The sequence below is a fragment of the Protopterus annectens genome, chromosome 4.part0 (assembly GCF_019279795.1).
Source record: "Protopterus annectens isolate FY-2018-M chromosome 4.part0, PAN1.0, whole genome shotgun sequence".
Lineage (NCBI taxonomy): Eukaryota > Metazoa > Chordata > Ceratodontiformes > Protopteridae > Protopterus > Protopterus annectens.
This window is the reverse complement of record NC_056733.1, coordinates 1,876,915,166-1,876,936,495: the sequence shown is the minus strand read 5'-3', so window position 1 is coordinate 1,876,936,495 and position 21,330 is coordinate 1,876,915,166. Positions and strand designations below refer to the sequence as shown.

The following is a 21,330-nucleotide window of genomic DNA, read 5'->3' as shown; positions in this document are numbered from 1 at the left end:
CTCATTTTGTGTTTGTAACTTGAGCTAATAATGGTGTTGACAGAGATGTAAACTGTCCGCAACCCACAGTGTATTTTACATTGTTTTCCTCCCGTGCCGCTTTTATGTTGCAGAAAGCAAGACATAACCGTCATTCATATCGTGGATGATATGCCTTTCGGTAGACCAGTCTCGGACGTGTACTTCAGCATATCAACCTTGGCTATCTGCTTTATGCAGTCCTTCATTGTTGATAAACTGCAAATAAGTTAAACCTGCTCCCTTCAGCATCATTAACATTTCTGGTGTACTGCAATCTTACCACGTGCAATTATTCCTTCCCCAGAAGAGACTATCAAAAATTGAAAGTACAGTGGTAGATTTTTCAAAACGGGAGCAAATCTCAGCAAGGCAATTCCTATTAAGACCTAGGTGTTTTGCATTTGAGAATTCCATAGCCAACCCTGAGGAATGTTTGGGACCATGCTTTAGACTCTCGAGACCATTATTCAACTTGCTCTTCATTCAGAAGGGGAATATTTTGGGGCACAGAATTTTCACAACCTAGCCAGGGGATTGCTTGTGCCTTCCAGCATATACAGAGCAGTAGAATCTGGATTTTGCTTTGGGAATCTATTTCACTAGTCTAGCTATGTAAGATGACTCATTCTGGAAAAAAATAAAGCATTTCTGCATGTCAACCTAAAAGAAATGAAAGCAGTTTTACAGTTATGACAACCTTCCAGTACAGCAATATTCCTGAAAACCTCTAGATCATCACTGACAACAATACTTTGGTATGTCATTAAGCTGGGTGTAACCAAATCCTTCCGACATTACAGAGACTGACTTCATTTCTGGCTGTGGACCATGCTTCTCCTTGAACTGTTGAACTAATATAAAGATTCATTCAGCAGATGAAGAGAAATGGAATCCACCATTTTTTTGGGATTTTTTTTTTAAAAAAGTAGACTATTTCCACATGAATCAGCAGGTGGCTCCAAACTTTCACTTTCTGCTTCCTTATCATGCTGTTAGGAAAATAGATTCTTTATTCCATTAGAGTTTAGTGCACCTTTTACTCTCATTCAGAAGAATACTACTCCAGGCAAAGAAGGACAAATCAAGCCTTATATTAACAGCTCCCTCCTGTGAATACTTTTTTAAAACATTTTTATGTCTTAATAAAACGTCTGATACCTTTGGAAGGTTGTGGAGAGTTTTGGCTGCAACACGGTGATTTTATTATTTTCATTTTGGTTGTCACTGGGGTCGTTGTTTAAACAGGAATAGCCAATCAAACCTAACCACTTGTGTCTTTTGCCCTTGCATCTGTACAAGTCTTTACTAAAAGTATTGAGCCTCAAAATTCTGAAACTCTCCATAACCTTTTCCATTCTAGTCTTAAACATCGTGAAGGTGGCCAGAAGACCTAATACATGAATAATCTTGCATACCAAAGTGAAAAATGTATCGTCCTGGTTTGGCACAAGTGAACTAGATCTCAAGAATTGTCCAGCTGTTCTTCGTGTTTCACTGTTGCAGTAATATTTGGGTTATCTGCTTGCAGTAGCCCTCAGTCAGCCTAATTTAACAAAGTCTTGTGTCTTGCGTCAGATGCTGTCCCTTCTTCCAAGATGTCCGGTCATCAGGGGTATAAAACATGCAGCTGACGCCATTACATCAGTCTTTCTTGCCGAGCGGTGCCCGAAGGAGAAACAGCTCACAAGTGCTGGTCTGCCAACTCCCGAAATTTTCGTTTTTGTGTTTCAGAACTGAAGTCTTCAACTAAAGCTAAGTACCCCATTGGGGAAATTTTTTCATGTTCGTTACCAATGTCAGTAAAAGTTAATAATTGCATTACTTGTGGAAAGCAAATACCTCACAGATTTTCATTTGTACTGTATTCCTTGCCTGGGCCCTGACCACGATGTACCTTGCTGTCTGTTTTGTGCTTTATTTAGTCAGCGCACTATCTGTCGTCTGTATAATTTCACCTCTAAATATTTCGGTTCTCTGTTTAATTATCCAGTAATGTCATCGGTTAACCGTCCGACTACCAGGATTCTGAAAAAAATGCAAAGATAAAGACAGAGACAGGCCGCCTAGGTCCAAAGCTGCCGACGACGCTTCTCCTAAGCCAGTCGCCAGTACTCAGTGAGGCGCTTTCGCAGCCCCTGATATTTGCGACTTTTGATTCGCAGGCCTCTACTGAGACCCATTTGGGGTCTGGTATGCCGCAAGATGCTTCAACTGTGGAACCTGTGGATGTCTCTAGTTTGGATGGGTTCAGAGCCGCTGTGCAGGCACCGGCTTCGGAGAGTGAAGTCAGGCCTACGGACTTGCATATTAAACCAACGCCTCCTTCTTCATTTAGGCCTAAATCTCGAACCATGCCTAAGAAACTGACACCCAGACCACATGCTCAGGCCTCTATGCCTAAAAAACAAATGATGAGTGGCCGAAGATCTTATAACTTTAATCAGGGGAAGCCAACCTCCCCCTTATAAGAGACCTAGGACTGAAGTTGTTTATGAATCTTCTAACCAGGATTCTGATTTTTCTGAGTCTTCTGATGATCTGGATTTGCCCTTATCCACTTATGAGGATTCTGATTAGGATGACTCTATTCCCTCTGCTTCTCCTCCAGAGGATTTTTCTTTTGGTGAAACCTTACATACTCTAAGGGAGCATTCCCACTGGGAAAGCCAGGATTTTTCTGATTCGGAAAAGAGGCTTAGGGATTTCTTACTCCTGCCTCAGCATAGGCCTTTAGCTATACCTCCTGTACTAGACATTGTTGATGCCTTTTCGGAATCTAGTTTGGCCCATGAGTCTTTGCCTGCTGCTCCCAGAAATCCTGACAGATATTATAGGGTTCCTGATTCACACAAGTTTCTTTTTAAAAATCCTATTGCGGATCCAGAGACTATTTCACAGGCACCCAAGGGCATTAAGGCTTCTACTGCTAAAAATCCTACCCCTTCTGATAGAGATTCCAGGGCGCTGCATAGATGGGGTAAGAAGGTTTACACTTCTGCAACCTTGGTCATTAGGGCTTTAAACTGCCAGTTTCATATGTTAAAGTATCAGCAACATGTTATTGGATTGCTTAAACAGAAAATTATGTTGATTCCTGACTGCTGAAAATAGAGTTACAGGATTTTAATGCAGTCTGCTGAAGAGGTTGGTAAACATACTTTACAATGGGGATTTGCTTCATTAGAAGCCTCTTGCTGGGCTGCTGTTACTGTGTCTTTGCTCAGAAGGCATGCTTGGCTTAAGGAGAAATCTTTGCCTGATGATGTTAAAGCTAAACTGTTGGATGCTCCCTTATATCAGGACCGCCTGTTTGGCAACAAAGCTGAGAAAGTTCTTAAAAAGATGGAAGATGAAGCTAAATCTATGCAAACTGTTAGATTTAGTAGGCATTGGCCCTCTAAGAATTGGTCCTTTCCAGCGCCTTCCAGGTCTTAAGCCAAACCCAGACACAGCAGAAACCCCAGATTTCAGTCCTAGGGGACACACAAGACTAAACAGTGGGGGATTTCCGCACCCACATCTGGGAGTAGTAAGACTCCCCGCTATGGAAAACTGTCTCAATGACTTGCTTTTAAAACTTCCAAGCACTTACCAACTGAATGCTCCTTTAGGCAGAAAGACTGGTCTGCAGGCCAAAAACTTGGAACTCATTACCCAGGACAAATGGGTTTTAAATGTAGTGTCCCAAGGATACACATTTCAATTCCACACAATACCAACACCAAGCGGGTGGCCAGATCTATCCCAAAATCAATGGGCAGAGGCCCAAAATCAAGTTCTCTCTCTCTCTTAAGCATGGGGGCTATTCAGTTGGTACAGAAGAGGAAAAGGGACAAGGTTTCTATTCGAGACTTTTCCTGGTACCAAGAAAAGGCAATACATGGCATCCTATCCTGGACCTTTCTACTCTAAACACCTTTCTGGTGATTCCAAAATTCAAAATGCTGACTCACCAGCTGCTTTCTTGGCTAGGCAAAGATGCATGGTTGGCAACACTAGACTTAAAAGAAGCATACCCTGCACATCCCTATCAGGGAGTCTTGCAGAAGATACCTATGCTTCAAAGAAGGCTACATGCACTATCAGTTCTCTGCACTGTCCTTTGGCTTATCTACTGCGCCCAGGCTATTCACAAAGTGCCTAGCTCCAGTCATTGCATTTTTGCAGGCAAAGAAATATTCAAATATACCCATACCTGGACGATTGTCTTATTCAGGCAGAAAGCCAGGACATACTTTTGAATCATCTGGCCTTTGTTCAAAGGGTGCTGACTTGTCTGAGGTACACCATAAATGAAAAGAAATCACACCTGGTACCCTGTCAACAAATTATATTCCTGGGAGCAAGCTTGAATACAACTTCCCAGATAGCTTTTCCTCACATCAGAAAAACGGATTAATTTGACAACCTACTTCAAACAAGTGGCCACAAAAACCCAGCTATCTGCAAGGCAAATACTGCAAGCCTTGGGGTTCATGGCCTCCTGCATTCTTCTAATTCCATATGCAAGACTGCATATGAGGAAACTACGATGGTATCTCAAAAGCCTATGGTGTCAATATTCACAGGATCTAGAAGCAATGATTCCTTTCATACCTTGCCTACACCTAGAGTTCCTTTGGGCAGAGGCCTGCCACCAAAACAGGGGACTACCATTCACACTACCCCCTGCCGCCCAAACCTTAACAGACGCATCAGACTATGCATGGGGGGCTCACCTGGCAGGGAAGTGCATTCTGGGCAAATGGAACCCAAGTCAAATGCACCTGCACATAAATCAAAAGGAAATGTTAGCTGTACAGAATGCTCTGACAGCCTTCAAGGACAACATTTTTCCAGGACAACTAATGGTAAAGATGGACAACGCCACTGTCATGTGGTACATAAGCAGGGGGGTACACATTCTTACCCCCTCTGTAGACTAGCCATGGCATTGTGGAACACAGCCTTTAGCTACCAAGTGAATTTACAAGCTCAATTCCTGCCAGGAAAACTAAATACACTGGCAGACGGACTAAGCAGAAACTTCATGGACCCACACGAGTGGAAACTGGAACTAAGGATTTTCAACATGTTGACAAGCAAGTGTGGGAGCCCAGATATAGACCTGTTTGCCTCCCCCCAGAACCATCAATTGGACAAATTTTGCAAAAGGATTCCCCACAAGCTAGCATGGAAAGTGGATGCTCTATCCTTCAGCTGGAAAAGCATATCCGTTTATGCCTTTCCTCTTCTGCTTCTGCTCTCCAAGGTACTACTAAAGATCAAACAGGACAGGCCAAGGACAATTTTAATTGCACCAGACTGGCCATGCCAACACTGGTGTACCCCCTGTTGCGCAGTGTGTCACGCTTGTCCCCATGGCACCTGCCTCAGACTCCTTCCCTGTTGTTTCAGCAGGAGAACCAGATTCTGCTCCCTCAGCTGCAAACTCTGAGCCTAGCAGCCTGGCTAATTACCTAATCTCTCCTTTACCATCCCTCAGTGAATCAGTGATGGGTATCATTTTAGAGGCAAGGAGGCCTAGTACTATAAAATCTTATGCTGCAAAATGAAAAAGATTTTGTGCCTGGAATACATCTCAAGGGATGAGCGCAGCAGTGCCCAATTTACCTCAGATTCTACAATACTTGACTGAGATGCTTCATAAGGGTTTGTCCTTTTTCTCCATCAAAATTCATGCCTCAGCCATTTCAGCTCATTACAGCACAGAGTGTCTCCCCTCTTCTCTCACCCACTGCTCAAGCAGTTCCTCAGAGGGGCCAAAAATTTAAGGCCACCCAGGAGAGCTCCAACTCCAGCCTGGCTGGGACCTTAACTTTGTCTTGGAGAAACTCACTCTTCCTTCTTTCGAGCCAGCTGCTACTGCAGATTTAAAATTCCTTTCCTGGAAAACAGCTTTCCTTTTAGCAATCACTTCTGCAGGAAGGGTATCTGAATTACAGGCCCTTATGGCAGTGGAGCCTTTCGTCATCTTTCATGCGGACAGGGTGTCCCTCAGAACCAATCCCTCATTCATGCCCAAGGTGGTATCCAGTGTGGCTCTTAATTAGTCCATTCATTTGCCTACCTTCTTTCCTAACCCACAGAACAAAGGGGAATGAATACTGCACTCCTTAGATGTGCACAGACAACTTAGATTTTACTTGGACAGGACTAAACCTCAAAGGAAATCTGAACAACTGCTGGTGGCATTTTCTGCGGGGACAGAGGGGAAAGCTATTTCAAGGTAAACCATTTCAAAATGGATAGGCCACTGCATTCATTTCTGCTATAAGCACCATGGAAAACCTATCTCACAGGGCATCAGACCCCATTTAACCAGGGCTGCATCTACCTCCACATCCTTTCTCAGGGGGTGGTCCTACCAGGGACATCCTAGAAGCTGCCACCTGGAGTTCTGTACATACTTTCACCAAGCATTATCATTTGCCAATTTTCTCTAAATCCAGAGCTGGCTTTGCCATTGCAGTCTTGCAGGGTCTTCTAGCTGGTCCTAATTCTATTTAAATTCCTCCTCCCAACCTTTAGCTTTGGGAATCTACCCAAATGTAATTACTGCAACAGTGAAACATGAAGAACATAGTACAGTTGTGTATACTTACCATAAATGTAGATGTTTGAGTGTATTCACTGTTGCAGTCCTGGTTACCTTCCCTCTAGCCCCCTTTATTCTTTTGGCTATGCCTCTACTCTCCCTTACTATGCTCAAAAAGCTTTTTGATGTATTTGCTTTTTTGTTGGAGGTATATCCTTGTAATTATAGATTTAATTGCTTCCCATCAGGGGGGCACCTGACATCTGGGGCAAGAAAAACTGATGTAATGGCGTCTGCTGCACGTTTTATCCCTCTGACGACCTGACGTCATGGAAGAAGGGACAGCGTCCGACGCAGGACCCAAGACTTTGTTAATCAGGCCGACTGAGGGCTACTGCAAGCAGATAACCCAAATGTAATGACTGCAACAGTGAATACACTCAAACATCTACATTTATGGTAAGTGTACACAAATGTACTTTCTTACTTTATTGGATTAATTAAAGAACATATTTGAACATAACTTAAAGTATTTGTCAAAGTCCATGCCTGTGCCATTTTTGCTCGTTTCAGCACTTCATAAGTAATAGCCAGTACACACATCAGTGTCTTATGAAATGATAAGAAAGTCTTTCTAAGACCTACTTCTGTTCTGAGATCTGAACTTCCATAACATTACCTCCCTTTAAACAAATTGTACTTGTCCTGTGAAGCAACATTTATCAGGGAAAAGGATTTTAAAAATTACAAGCGGTCACACGGTAAGCCACCTTATACCTCACATCTTGGAGTTTTCCACCATGAAAGAGCATCTCTAGAGACTAATCCTTCTGCCATGCTTAAGGTTATCTTGGCAGTTTTTCTTAATAAACCCATTTAGATACTTGTTTTTACCTTAATTACCAGAATGCTGGGGATTGATGGATTAGGGGGCCACAGTGGTTAGCGTTGTCGCCCCACAGCAAGAGGTTCTTCGGTTTGATTCTCAGCTGGAGTTTTCTTCTGTGTGGAGTCTGCATGTCCTTCCTGCAGCTGAGTGAACTTTAAAGACATGCAGATAGGTGCCTGTACGTGTTCCTTCCGTGAAGGTCTAGTGTTGGGCTGGCAACTCGGTACTGTAAAAATCCACTGCCAATCAATCTGTGGACCGGTGATCCACTGTGGCGACCACTGACCGGGAAAAGCCGAACGACATTGCTTTACCAGAATGATGGGGATCGGTTATCAACATGTGTATACACAGTTAACTAATAATTCCAGCAGAACTCTGTCTTTAAGTACAGATCAGCAGCTTGAATCTTAATTAAATAAAAAAGTTCATAATAATAACATTTGCTGTTTCCAAGTGGTTAACCCTTTTTTTTTTGCCTTTTGTTGCAACAAGAACAATAAATCTTTGACAACATTACAGAATATTCTGCTAAGGAGCATCAGAGCAACACCTCCTGCAACTCCCTTTACAATTGTTTTTGCACAAATTATTTTTTGTAGCTGCCATTAGGACTACTTTTGACACTTTTACCAGGCACTAAAAGTTGAAACCACAGCCCAGGTTATGCTTTTACATCTGTCCACCTCTTATTGTTGGTATAGCCACTGAAGTCCTTTTGAAAAGGATTCACTGTGAAAGTAAAGATTCTCTTCCCCTCTCACCTTTGAAATTACACATAATCACAGTACTATTATTATATTAGGTTAAAAAGTCTTTTTTGGGGTGGGGAATAGCAACAGAAATGCCAGTATTAGTATCTTGTTTTCTCAAAGAATCATGTCTAAAGGCACTAAACAAAATTTTCTTTTCACGCACAGTGTTTGCATACATCTTTATGCATGTAAACCCTGTTTTGCAGCCTGTAGAAAATTCCAACATTGTAACGATATCTTTCAAACTCTGAGGACTAAAAATACTGAGCTGCGTTTACATCATTAATAATAATGGCCAGGCAGGAGGTGCTGATGTCACTCTGGGTTCCAGCTCCTAATTATTCTGGATTAGCATAGGTAATTAATTGTGTATTAGTTAAGTAATTACCAAGCTGTTAATTTAACAGTCAGTTAACAGGAAGTGAATAAATCAAAATGTTGCGTTGCTAGTAGAGGAACCACTTCTGAAAGATGTATTATTATAGGAAGTACCTTAGCCAACTCTAATTTTATTATAAACTTTTTGTAAACTAAGGGCCAATTTTTTTATGGGATTGCCGTACTCAGTCCCCCTTCTTGCACCCAGATGGCTCATTTTTTGGGGTGAGATAGAGAATTCATTGGCTGCAGCAAGAGAGATTGTGTCCAGTATCTCTTGACCAGTGAGATTAATTGACCCATTTCTTCCTGTTTTGGAGGTGTGAGTTGGGTAATGGGAGCAGGAGAGTTTGCAAATTCTGTGGAATGTCTTAATTTCTTCCTCTGTCAACAGCTTGCATGTTCCACCTATGCTGTCAGGAGGTGCTTGCAGGTTACCAAGTATGCTAAGTCTCCAGGACGAATGGTGCAGTAATGAGCAGCATCGGTATGCTAGGCTCATTGCTGCAGGCAGTACACCAGCAGATGTTACCATTGTAGTGAGCTGAGCTGCCTCCTCCCCGGGATGAGCAAGCTGGCATCAGACATTGCCAACTTCTCCTACTCGATCCATCTCCTGTGCCTTCAGTCAAACACAGATTACCCAAGACTTTATCATGGCTTTAGGCCTTTGTATCTTATTTCTGTTTCAGATTTCCTGACCTTGAGATATAATTATTAGTTTGATAATTTGGTACACTGCTGTTTATACTGTGTGACATGAGTATGTTTGCATTTAATACAAAATGCCTCTATCAGGATTTCATTGCAAGTGTCACATACTGCGGATATTTTTTTCAGTTTTTAGGAATCTGATTTGACTGCCAGAGCAAAAGTTTATATTGCTAAATTATGTAGCCATGCTTAACTTTGATCCTGACTTTTGACCATTACCACGTGGCTGAGTGACTGTTACACCTGCTGTACATTCCCAGATTGCCTAAATTCTGCAGGACTGAGGGTGTTCTCCATTATCTCACTGGAATTCTGTAAATCTGCAGTTAAACAGTATGATTAATGTATTTTAATATCTGTAATTAGTTTAAACTGTCTTTGTAAAGCCGCGGTGGTGAAGCATTTAGCGTTGTCGCCTCACAGCAAGAGGTTCTCCCATTCGATTCTCTGCTGGAGCGCCTTCTATGTGGAGTCTGTCCTCCCTGCGGTTCATTGATGATAGACATGCAGGTAGGTGCGAGCGTGAATGGTCGTGCCTTCTTTGAAGGTTGGGTGTCGGGCTGGCAACTCTGTACCATAAAAATCCACTGCCAGTCGTGAGCAGACCGAAGTTCTGCTGTGGCAACCCCTAACCAGGAAAAGCTGAAAGAAAGTTTAAACTGTCTTTGCATAAGTTGTGGCATTGATGAGTAAGAATATTGGTGAGGGACTTGGAAATGAAATGTGGCAAAGTTGACTATTCTGATGTAAATGCAACAGTAGCTGTACTGACTCTTCTTTGTAGCTGATATAACTGAATATTTTAACCTGAGAAGGTGGAGTCTGAAGATTGGTACAGTTTCATTTTGTTAATAAAGTTTTCACAGTTTGCTGTGATACTGAACCCTACTTTCCCTTTTAGAAGCTGAACTTAATGGAGAACCTGCACCGGAAAGCACTACTGAATGCTATTTTCTGGCCTCTGGAAGTAGAGATCAAACCATCCGTATCTGGAACTCCAACAGAGGCAAAGGTAAGTCATGTTATTCAGCCTTGGGGGCAATAGTCTCCTTTTAAAAAAAAAAAAAAAAAAAAAAAAAAATCTGATTTTCTTGTTTCATTCATTGAGTCATAAAATGTTAATGAAAAAACTGTGATATGATGAAGGTGCTGCTTATTAGCAGTACTTTTTGGCTTTTGACAGCATTTTGGTGTTTTAGTATAAACTGAGCACGTTATGTGCTACCATTTGCAGTAGCCTGTAAAATAATCTTTGTGTTGTGTAGTAAATGCGTAGAAATCTTAAAGTATAAATTACATCTAGCATTGACTGCCCTTCTTGAATGGTCCTTTGATTTATCCTTTGCAGCAATTAGAATTTGGCAAAATTTGGAAGATACCACATTTAAACTCATCACATATATTCCAGTGCATGTCATGATTTAACATACTGGATATGTGATGGTGATCATCATTTGAACATTTCTGTTTTCTGTTCATACAGGTTAGCTTATGATCCCAACTGTCAGTAAAGTTCCTGTAATAGATGCTTTACAGATCTTACCCAGTGAATTAAAGTAACCAATCAAAATCCATACTGTCATTTCTGCTACTGTTTGGGAAGGGAACATGACATCAAACATTACTAGAAGTGTCAGAGATCTAACCCTACATTTGTCACCATCTGAAGCAAAAGCTACTGACCTACCTCATGGCTTAATGCAATGACATTAAAGAGCTTTTCTTGTGGTGAAAGGAGCCGAGGTACACTAGGCATCCACAGCTGTAGTCCTGAACACTGTCATAAGGACCAAAGATTGAAGGTCCAGACCTAGCCCTTCATGAGGTACAGTTGTCCTTTCCAGAAATGGCTTTCTAGACCCATAGGTGTAGTTATTTTCAGTAAGTGCTGAAGGCAGCACCAGTCTGTTTTGTGAGTAAAGTGCTTCATATGAGGTTTCCCAATGCTATTAGCTTAATTGTCCAAGGAATCCAGTACCACCCATTCTCTGGTTGATTTATCTGGAGCTGGGACTGTGACCAGCCTGATCCCAGGTGTGACCTCTGAGTTACCCTGGTCCAGATTGGTGGTACTTTAAGATTTCTCCTCATGGGACCTCTGCCTAGGCTCTGCTGTGCTAGTCACACACACTGTTCAAGAGGGACCGTGGAGTCATTTTGCTGCAGAACTTCATGACTTGAGTTGTAGGCATTGAGCAAGTGTTTTTGTGGTAGTAGGGTAGTCATGGGTGGAACCTTGCGCCTTTAAGGAATAAAGTCTGACAATGGCATTGGTTCCAGCACACTCCTATCCCTGTTTTAATTTTTTTTAACCAAGTAGTTGGGCTAATCCAAAGAACAGTTTTCAGCCAGGACCTGACCAAAAGCAGTCTGTAGGTTTATAGGTATATACTAGGGTAACAACTACCAAGGCCCTTAAAAGCGTAGTTGTGCAACCCAAATGTGACCCACAAATTTGATTCGTATTTGATTTATAAGGGGGGGGTGATTTAATGACTGCCTCTGTCCATCAGAGACAGGAGCTAGTCCAGGAATGAATTTCTGATTGCTCATCCATTGGTCCAAGTTGCTCTTGAATAGATATAGGGCAGAACTCTGCTTCACATGGATAGAGAGCCTGCTCCAGAAAATGGGAATTATCTGAAAAACATATCTGTCTGTCCAACATGTCCTATTTATGTTGCTAGCAAAATATTGGTCTTTTAATCTAGTAGTTCTGATGCTGTTTGTTTTTGCAGATGTGCAAAAGATTTATCAAAATTAGGGTCCAGAGATGCCTTGTATGCCAGACAAAGATAATTTCTGAAAAGTCTTTATGATGCTGAGTAGATGGTGTTTGAGGCAATTTGCATAGGACATTGTGTTTATTCCCTGTATCCTTTTTGTAAGGAGCCTTTGTGAAAGTTCCAGTTGCATGTGTCTGGTCAGGTACATTTCAAAGTGGGCATTATGCTGTGTGGTGGGCCTTATGAGGGCTGAGTACAGAGGTATGATGACCTTGAATCTAGATGCCATGCCCTTACTTTATAAGAAGGATTTTTTTCCTACCTTGGACACATGCTGGTCGAAGGCTAGGCTGCTATCTACATGAATTCCCAGATCTGACTAGTGAATCAACTTCTAAGGGTGTTTTATCGATGACATAGTTACCCAGGGTGGGTGACTTCCCAAAACATACTATAATGCATCTTGTGATATCGATTTTTAAACCGTGGCTTTGGTACCAAGTGTTTGTCTGCATTAGACCTTCGTAAAGGGTGTTCTTGTCTTGAGATGATTCAGTGACTGCTGCCAGTTTGCAGTGTGTGAAATTTGTTAGCCAGAGGCCTTTGACATCCAAGAAGTAGTTGACAGGGGTGCAAGCCTAGCATATAGCCCTGGGGGACTCCACTGGTGACCAACAGCAAATAGTAAATAGACAGTACAGCTGACCAAATGTGATATAGTGACTTGTATTTAGTGAATACACATGCATTTCATTTCACAGACCTTGAGACAGTTCATATTGGTGTAAGGTATAAAAGATAATTTATACAATAAACTGTCAATATAGTGAACAGTTCATAAAGTACTCAGATTAAGGCTAAAGTAGAATTGTATAGACTAGGATACTGCTGTTGTGCTTAGCAAAGAATAATAAGAAATAAATTATTAGCTAGAAACAAGGGTGAGCTATGATAATAGAGAAACATTACTTTAGGCAGATATCAAGCTGTGCCATCGGGTGGATACTAACCTAAATGCATATTATCCCAAAAATCAAGTTTAACTTGATAGAATTAAGCATTATGATAACACTAGCCTTTATAAACTTCTTAAAGGGTTTCCAGTACATTTTTTTCTGAAGTTGTAGTCCACAACAATTCATTGTTGTAGAAGGCTAGTCACCGTTGCAAATGCTCTTACCCTCAAAGCTTGATTAAAAGCAGTTGTTATAATTTTGTAGTCTCAGGCTGTTTGAATGAACATTATAGAAAGGAGTTCCTTTGATCTGTGTAAGGGTAGCAGTAGCCTAAATTCTGAAATTTTAAAGTGAGACGTAAATCCTCACACTGGGTGTGTCCTACCAGGCACACCAGTAATTCACTCCTATTCATGTGTCTAATTTGCTTTAGATACAATGCAAGGGACATTGTTACAATTTTATTGAAAAAAACATTGTTACAGTTTTATTGAAAAAACATTATTGTAACCTACAAATTTACTGCAGCATTTGAACCTTACGATGTATGCTTTCTGGATTTTTATTTGGTGGGGATATGGAGATCCTGAAATTTGTTATAGCTAGCTATATTGGACCACCATCTGGTGAGAGCTTTCACTCAACTTCTGTCATAAATACCAACATTTATGGGGAATTTTTACAGATAAGATTTTGGGAAAAAAGCTTTTAACTTCATGCATAACATTTCAACTTTGATGTTTGTGTGCCTTGCAAAAAAGCATAAAATAATAGTAGATGTGGTAGTACTCCAGTTTGAGGTGTAAAGAAATTGTCATTTAAGGGAGATATCTGCATTGTGAAGGCAGTATCTAAAGCTATTACTATATCATTTTTGGGCTTTAAGCAAAGGTTTTGAAACCTTGGTCTTTTCTCTTGGATCAGGTCATAACAGTATTTCAGTAGTTTAAAAGTTACTTTGAAATTTTTTTATTTTCCAGTAAACAAATTCCATATAATCAAATTCAGAATAAATATTATTAATATATATATATATATATATATATATATATATATATATATATATTTTATGAGGAGTAAACAAGATGAACTATGTACAGTATATACAAAGGCCTGAAAGCAGAATGTTAAAAAATAATGCTCAACTTTTTTTCCTTTATTATTTACAATTATTAGTACTTCTTCTGATACAAATCAGTAAGAGAAATCACTTTAATCCAAAGTTTATTGATGAATAAGTTAAGATGAATTCTTAATTCTTTGACTTCAGTCTCTTTCAGTGCTGTTTTCTTTAAGAACAGAAAAAAGTCTTGAAATGTTGGAGTTCACTTTTCTTGAGATGTAAAACTGTGTAGCCCCTTGCAAATGTCATGGTGTTTGAGATACATTTTCTTCCCTTGGCTAAGTGCAGAAACAGGTTCAGTTTACAATGTTTTTGGTTGCAGGCATTGTAAATCCATCAGTTGTTGACGGACACCTTTTTGGCTAACTGCCAACAGCTCTGACATACAGTAACTGAAAAAAGCTGTAATACTTTCTCTGATGTATTGCTGACAGTGGAAGTCTTGTACTGTTATTTTGTGAGATGGGTCTGTAACAGGGTTGTATATTTGACTAATTTAAGAGGTAATGAGAAGCATTTAAGTTTTTTTTTTGGAGTGGTAATTTTTTAAATTGAGATACTGTACCCAGTGTTCAAGCATGTGTGTAATGTTTGACTTTTGAGACTTAGTCATGAAGCTCATAGGTGTTGGACTCTTCAGTGTATTGTAAATTACAGATGGAGTTTTGCTGTATGTGTTTCTATTCACAGCAAGTGGTGGTACATATTGGTAAATGCTGCTGTTTGCTACAGTGGAAATTTTCTCAATTCATATTTCTTTCTGTAGTCTAGCCTTACCATAGTCCACTACAGTTTTAAACTTTCTAATTTTAATGTTGATATACCCAGTATGGCCTCTACATATGGTCTTCATTTGCCCGCTGGAAAATTGGTTGTAAATGCTGTTAACCAAGTAAATGTTGATGTGATCTAATGAATGTTTTGCACTTTACTTGACTGTTCATGTAGTATAACCTTACTGTAGTATTATTTTAACATTATATGCCGTAATTATAATTTGTTTTTCCTAGGTTTGATGACACTAAAATTACCTTTCCTGAAGAGGAGAGGTGGAGCTATTGACACCATTGGAAAGGAGCGTCTTTGGCTAACAGTACACTGGCCTCCGGGCTGGCCTACACAGATCGTGTCCAGCTGCTTTGGGTTTGTACTTTTGGAAAATACCATTTCATTTGCTGTTGGATTACATAAAGTATTAGCTTGTACCAGGCCTGAAACTATTGAGAAGAGAGGGATTGCAGTTTAGCTGTTGGTACTGGTAAAACAAACATTGAGCTTACATTAGCTACTCTTAGTTGCTAGCGTCTGAGTGATGAAGATGCCAAATGGTTATTCGTGGAACAGGATTTCTGATGAATAGAAGTCTGGAGAGGGAAGAAATACTATAGAGCATTTTTCAAAATAACTGAAGTTTTTGAGAGAGGGTTTGTGAATTTGTGCTCAGACTGTTCTATTCCATTCAGTAAACAGTGAAACTTGTAAAGTCCAATTTGCTTCCAGATTAGTGCATTACATTGACAGTGTGCGTGTTAAAACACTTAATCAAACCTTTCAGCCCCAGCACTGGATGCTTTTTTTTCTTTTACAAGTGGTTGTGTCTTCAGTCAGTGTAGCCTTTTCCTGTAGAGCCTTGTTTTGTAGCCTTGGGCCTTATGGCAGTTTGTTTTATTCTGATTCTAGGTTTCACTTTTGAGAGTTCTTCATTTAATATCTCGGGTCCAGTGGTCCTGACATCTTTCATTTCTATTCTAAATATTCATAGGTTTATAGGCAAGTACTAGGCTAACTTTTTCCTTGTGGACCATTTTAACCCTAGCCAATTTCCATTGGTGAGTCAAATCCTGTAAATTTTGCCTGTGAAATAAACACCTTTACCATTATGAGAACCTCCCAGCCCCCTTTGTCAAATACATTTCCAGTGGCATTTGTAGCTGACCAGACTTAAGTTTAGGAGTCATTTTCAGCTATAGAACCCTCAGGTTACAGTTGACATAGATGCATCTGCTCAAGGGTGGGGGGTACTTCACTGGGCAGCCCTTTTGCCTCAGAGTTGTCATACTCCAGCACTACCCTGAAAGTAAGAGCAGTTCTCTTGACATTCCTAGCCTTTCAGGACTCCTTTGTTCAAGAGGTCTTTTCCATATAATTGAACAACATGCAGTTGTTTTTAATATCAGCAGTTCAGGAGTAAATGACTGTTATCACCTTTACCAAATGACTGAGAATATAGCAGGGGATAATCAACTTGCACCACTTTTTTTTAGGAGTTATCACATCCAAGGGGTGGTCTTCTGTGTGGTGGACACGTTTTATTGCAGTCTTCTGTTACTGTTAAAACTGTTCCACAGTACTTTGGTAACAAGAAGGATATTTCCCCTTTGAGGTACTCCAGTATATGATCACTTTTCCTCGCTGATGTATGCAAAACACTGTGCTTCTTTTCTGTAATTCCTACTGTTAGGGCAACCTTTGCTTGAACCCTTATCTTACAAATGGCCAGATTGGCTACTTTGTTTTGTTCTGTTCTGTTTCATTTGATGAACAAATTCATCACAAAAGCAAAGTTTCTCAAATAAAGTTATTTTTGTGGCATCCTTCTGGCCCAGACAATCCTGGTTTTGATTACAAAGTCCTTTTCTTTTGGAGAAGGCAGTACATCTATCTGCAACCAGACCTTGCTGTCTCAGCCTTCTGGAAAATCCTCCATAGATTTCGTTTCCATTTACTGATAAAAATCCTTCCTTCCTTTCCAGAGAGGGTAGTTAATGTCTTGGGCTTTCTACCTGAAAGACTTGCTGAAGAATATGAACCTGTCTTTTCTTGCCTGACCTTCCATCAACAAAGTGCATCCAGTTGCGTCATCTAATCTACTTGTGTAAAGATTTTGACCTGGTCTCAGCTGTTCTGCACTGAAGTCCATGTGGCTGCCATATCATACTTTTAAACGCTTGGCTGTGATTTTTCAACTTGCATTATGGGCTGTACTCCACTTCTTATGCTTCTCTTAAGGTCTGCAAAGCCTTCATAATTTATATTTTCCACCTTACTCCTCTTGTCGGAAATCCTCCTAAGAAGTTTTTTTCTTAAAAAGCTCACTTTCCTACCCTTCTTGGGTCTGTGTACTTGGTTGTTGCCTTGGGACATCCTTTTTTTTCTTTTGGTGTCATCTTTAGGCAAAAGGTTTTCAGATTTGCAGGTCCTTTCTGTTAGGTATTTGTGCTCAGTTTTCCACAGAGGGATGGCGCATTTGAATTAACACATTTTCATGCTCAAGATCACATCAGAATCAAATTGGAATCAGTCAGCAAATCTGTCTTCTGAGGATTTTAACCATGGTGAATACCTTCTGCGGTGTAAGGATGTCAACAGACCACTAACTCGTATTTTATGTGGACAAAACTAAATCTTTTTCAAAGCTGTCCAGTTGTAAGTGTATTTTGTTAAATGTAAATTTGCTAAGAAAGTTTCTAACCTCACCCTTTCCATTTTTTTCCTTTTCTTTTACAGTAAATATGGAAGGTCTCTGCATGCAGCTCTAAGTGCTTATTCAGCTAGAGGTGTGGCTCCTGCTGCTTCCTTTTTTTCTGTAATGCCATTACTGATGATTTGTGCAAGTGATGCCCTGGTTTTCCTTGAATACTTTAGCAGTCAGTGTAAGCTGGACGTTATTTCCAAGTCCATTTTGGAGCTGCTGCATTCCATGGCATGTTCTCGTGATGGTGCCTACCCAGAAAGATGGTCTGAAGATTCTGTTTCTATACAGTGGAATCATTTTCTGAAGAAGTTCTTGTATATTAAAGAATGAAAGCATGCTCAAATATTGGTTCTAGTATCTCTCTAAATTCATAATTTGCGTAATTTTATTTTTGCAGTTTCCTTAGCTGTGGAAGTTTGGTGCATAACTGTTTTATCTCCTCATAGTGCTTCTGGTGCGCATCGGTCTCCCTAGGTTCCTGAACCTGGGATTCCCTCTCCCTCGTGTCCCTGGTCCTCTCATAGGGAACAAAGCTAGCTCCTGCCTTTGCCAATCTGATACTGAGCACCTGGGAACTAGAAACACTCGTGCACCTTCCTGGGTTCAATAAAGTGGGTCTATACCGCCGTTATATAGACTTGTTTTTTTTATTTGGAACGGGCACAAAGAAGAGCTGCCCACCTTCCTGCAAACCCTCTCGAGCAGCATACCCTATTTGGATTTTGTCATGTCAGGTTGTGGTTCAAGCATAGCCTTCCTAGACACCCTCCTCTCCATCGATGGACCCAATAATTCCCTGATATCTAACATACAGAAAGGAGACGTATAGGAACAATTTCCTGGATTTCAGAAGCCAGCACCCATTCTTTATGAAAAAGAATGTGGTGGGTGGCCAATTCATTCAGATTTTACAGGCTCATCAGCAACGACTCCACCTTCCTACAGGAGTCCGAGTTTCTGTCTCTAATGTTCAAAAAGAGAGACTACCCAGCCCAATTGGTGAGCTCGATACTCCAAGAGGTCACCAAAGACAGGCGCAACAAGTTCAAACCCATCCTGACATATGGGTTTACCTACCGAACTGCTAATACTGAAAAGCAAGCAAATTTCATAGCTTCCCATGCCAATTTGCAGGGACATTGAAAGCATCAAACAAATGTCTGCACACTGGGACATCATCTACATGGACAAGGAACTGAAATCCTCCTTAGGAGAGTCTCCAAACTTTTGCTACAAAAAAAAACAAAACTCTGCAAGCATCGTTTTGAGATCAGAGACACTCCACTCCTATTGGACAACAACAGCATAACCACAGCCCCTAAAGGAACATCCCTGCGGCATTTGTGTTTCATGCAAACACATCTTGGTGGGGCAAGAATTAATTTTCCAACATTGCTCCCTCAAAATCTGCTTCCAAAGATTTTACTAATGCCACATCACATCCGTGATCTATGTGGCAGTATGTGACTCCTGCCCAGTGTTTTACATGGGCAAAACCACTAGGAGATTCAGACCACATCAAAGAATACCTAGGAGCAATAAGATCTCAAGACCCTGGCAATGCACTAGGAAAATGCTGTACTCGTTTCACAGGATTTACAGGGTTCAAATTCCTGGTACTTGAACAAATAGCTCGTTTTTCGGAGACACAGACTCCCTACTTGAAGTCAGGGAGCTAAAATGGCAATTCAGACTAAAAGCAGAAATGACTCTAGGACTAAATAAGAACTTGAATGTAAAGTGTGCTCTGAAGTGGCACACATAACCCTCTACAGCCGCTCTCAGCGCACACCACTGTAACTTGCACTAAAGCATTACATCACAACTGTTACCTTAATTTAAATAGTAGATTCTCATTGGCCTTAATTAAATGCATTTGAATAAGCTACTGAGCCCAGCACACAGAACTGATTGGCTAATTCCACTACTGTTTTTTGCATACATTAACTACCTATACTAAATTAATGACTTGCCTTACGAACACTATTTAATTCTGAAGATGATCTGTACATCAGCGCTCAAAACCGAACACGCACCGTGTCTTTGTCCTTTGTTAGATGCTCAGGAAGTTTTTTACTATCTATATATATATATATATATATATATATATATATATATATAGATATAGATATAGATATAGATATATATATATATATATATATATATATATATATATATATAGATATAGATATATATATATATATATATATATATATATATATATATATATATATATAGAGATATATAGATATATATATATATATATATATATATATATATATATATATATATATAGAGAGAGAGAGAGATAAATATAGTTATAGATATAGATAATCCAAATAACCGAACTAAAACTAAACTGAAGAAACTTGCTAATGAAAAACTTCTGTGGATAGGAATAAAAGTCACACTGAGTCCGAACTGTAGTTTAGCGCTTTCGTCCTTTTATTGGTATAAAGAACTTCATCAGAACTATTTACAAATGTGCAAGACTTGTGCTTAAATACTTTTTCTATATGTAAAATTCTGCAGATATATTTTGGCCAATGACTGCTCTTAGGGTAAAAGAGTTGACACTTTTTAAAAGAAGCATTAGTATAACAGAGAGGCAATAATTAGTGTGCATGAGTTGTGTCACACTGCAGATACTTATTAACCAATAACAGCTTCCTGGATTTAGAATGACTCACTCCTGAAACTTGAGCTGGTGCAGCTGAATTTACAGTATCTAATGGTGTGTCTCTGTGAGGGTAGTTAAACTAGCCATCTTAGAGCACACTTTACATTTAAGTTTTCATTGAGACCTGGGGTGGTCTCTGCATTTAATAGTAGTTGCCAGCGTAATTCTTGAGTTCCAACAATGTTTCACAGTCACCAAAAAATTGATCTACTTGCTCTAAAATAAAGAATTTAAAACCGGTAAAGTTTACACACAAAGAGCTGTGCCTGCCCAGAGCATTGCTATTATCTTTATTCCTTATGGCTACTAAATGCTCTTTGATGCGGTCGGAAAGTTTTCTGATAGTTTTTCCTATGTAAAAGGATTGGCAGCAGTTGCATGTTCCTGCATAGACTACAAACATGGTGTGGCATAGTGTTTAAGAAACTTAATGGTCAGATTACAGTGCCTAAAACAGAAGCTAGTGCCCGTATGAATATGCGGGCAGACAACACATTTAGTACAAGTGAACATGCCTTTGACATAGTCATTTGGTACCTGATTAATTAAAAAATGTGGTTTGTCTTTCTCAAATGCCATTTTTAGGGTTGTAGTCCTTTTGTAAGAGAAGTTTGGTTATTCTCCCAGAATTTTTCTTAGTTCGTTGCTGGCCCTGATAATGTTCCAGTTGCTGCTGATAATGTTTTTGATGGCTCGCATGTCCCTGCTGATTGGTAGAGGGAAGCTGCAGTTCCTATCTGTGCAACTTTCATTGCTTGCAGTGGCCTTGGGGGTAAAGCCATTTTTTAGGATCGGTTTGTGTTTGTTATGCCTGTGCATAACAACATCCGTGAAAACTTCGTAGATAATGTTTGCTTGCAAACATGTAAGCAAGAAATTTGCTTTCCAGGTGAAAGGTGCTGTCCTCTGAAATGATACAGGATAATCTGATAAACTGTCCCTGCAGCACATTCTTCTTCATATTATTCTTTATACCAATAAAAGGATGAAAGCGATAAACTACAGTTCGGACTCAGTGTGACTTTTATTCCTATCCACAGAAGTTTTTTATTTTTCATTAGCAAGTTTCTTCAGT

The 21,330-nt window shown here is 40.0% G+C and overlaps 1 protein-coding gene across 3 annotated transcripts in view; it reads left to right on the top strand.

Annotated features, from left to right (window-relative positions):
- Positions 1-21,330, top strand: part of GEMIN5 (gem nuclear organelle associated protein 5) — a 1,677,795-nt gene that overhangs the window by 138,903 nt on the left and 1,517,562 nt on the right. For all 3 annotated transcript variants that reach the window (XM_044069545.1, XM_044069544.1, XM_044069546.1), the window contains 2 exons: positions 10,197-10,307; positions 15,111-15,243. In XM_044069545.1, coding sequence (XP_043925480.1) covers positions 10,197-10,307; positions 15,111-15,243 — 244 coding nt within the window. The remainder of the gene's footprint in view (positions 1-10,196; positions 10,308-15,110; positions 15,244-21,330) is intronic.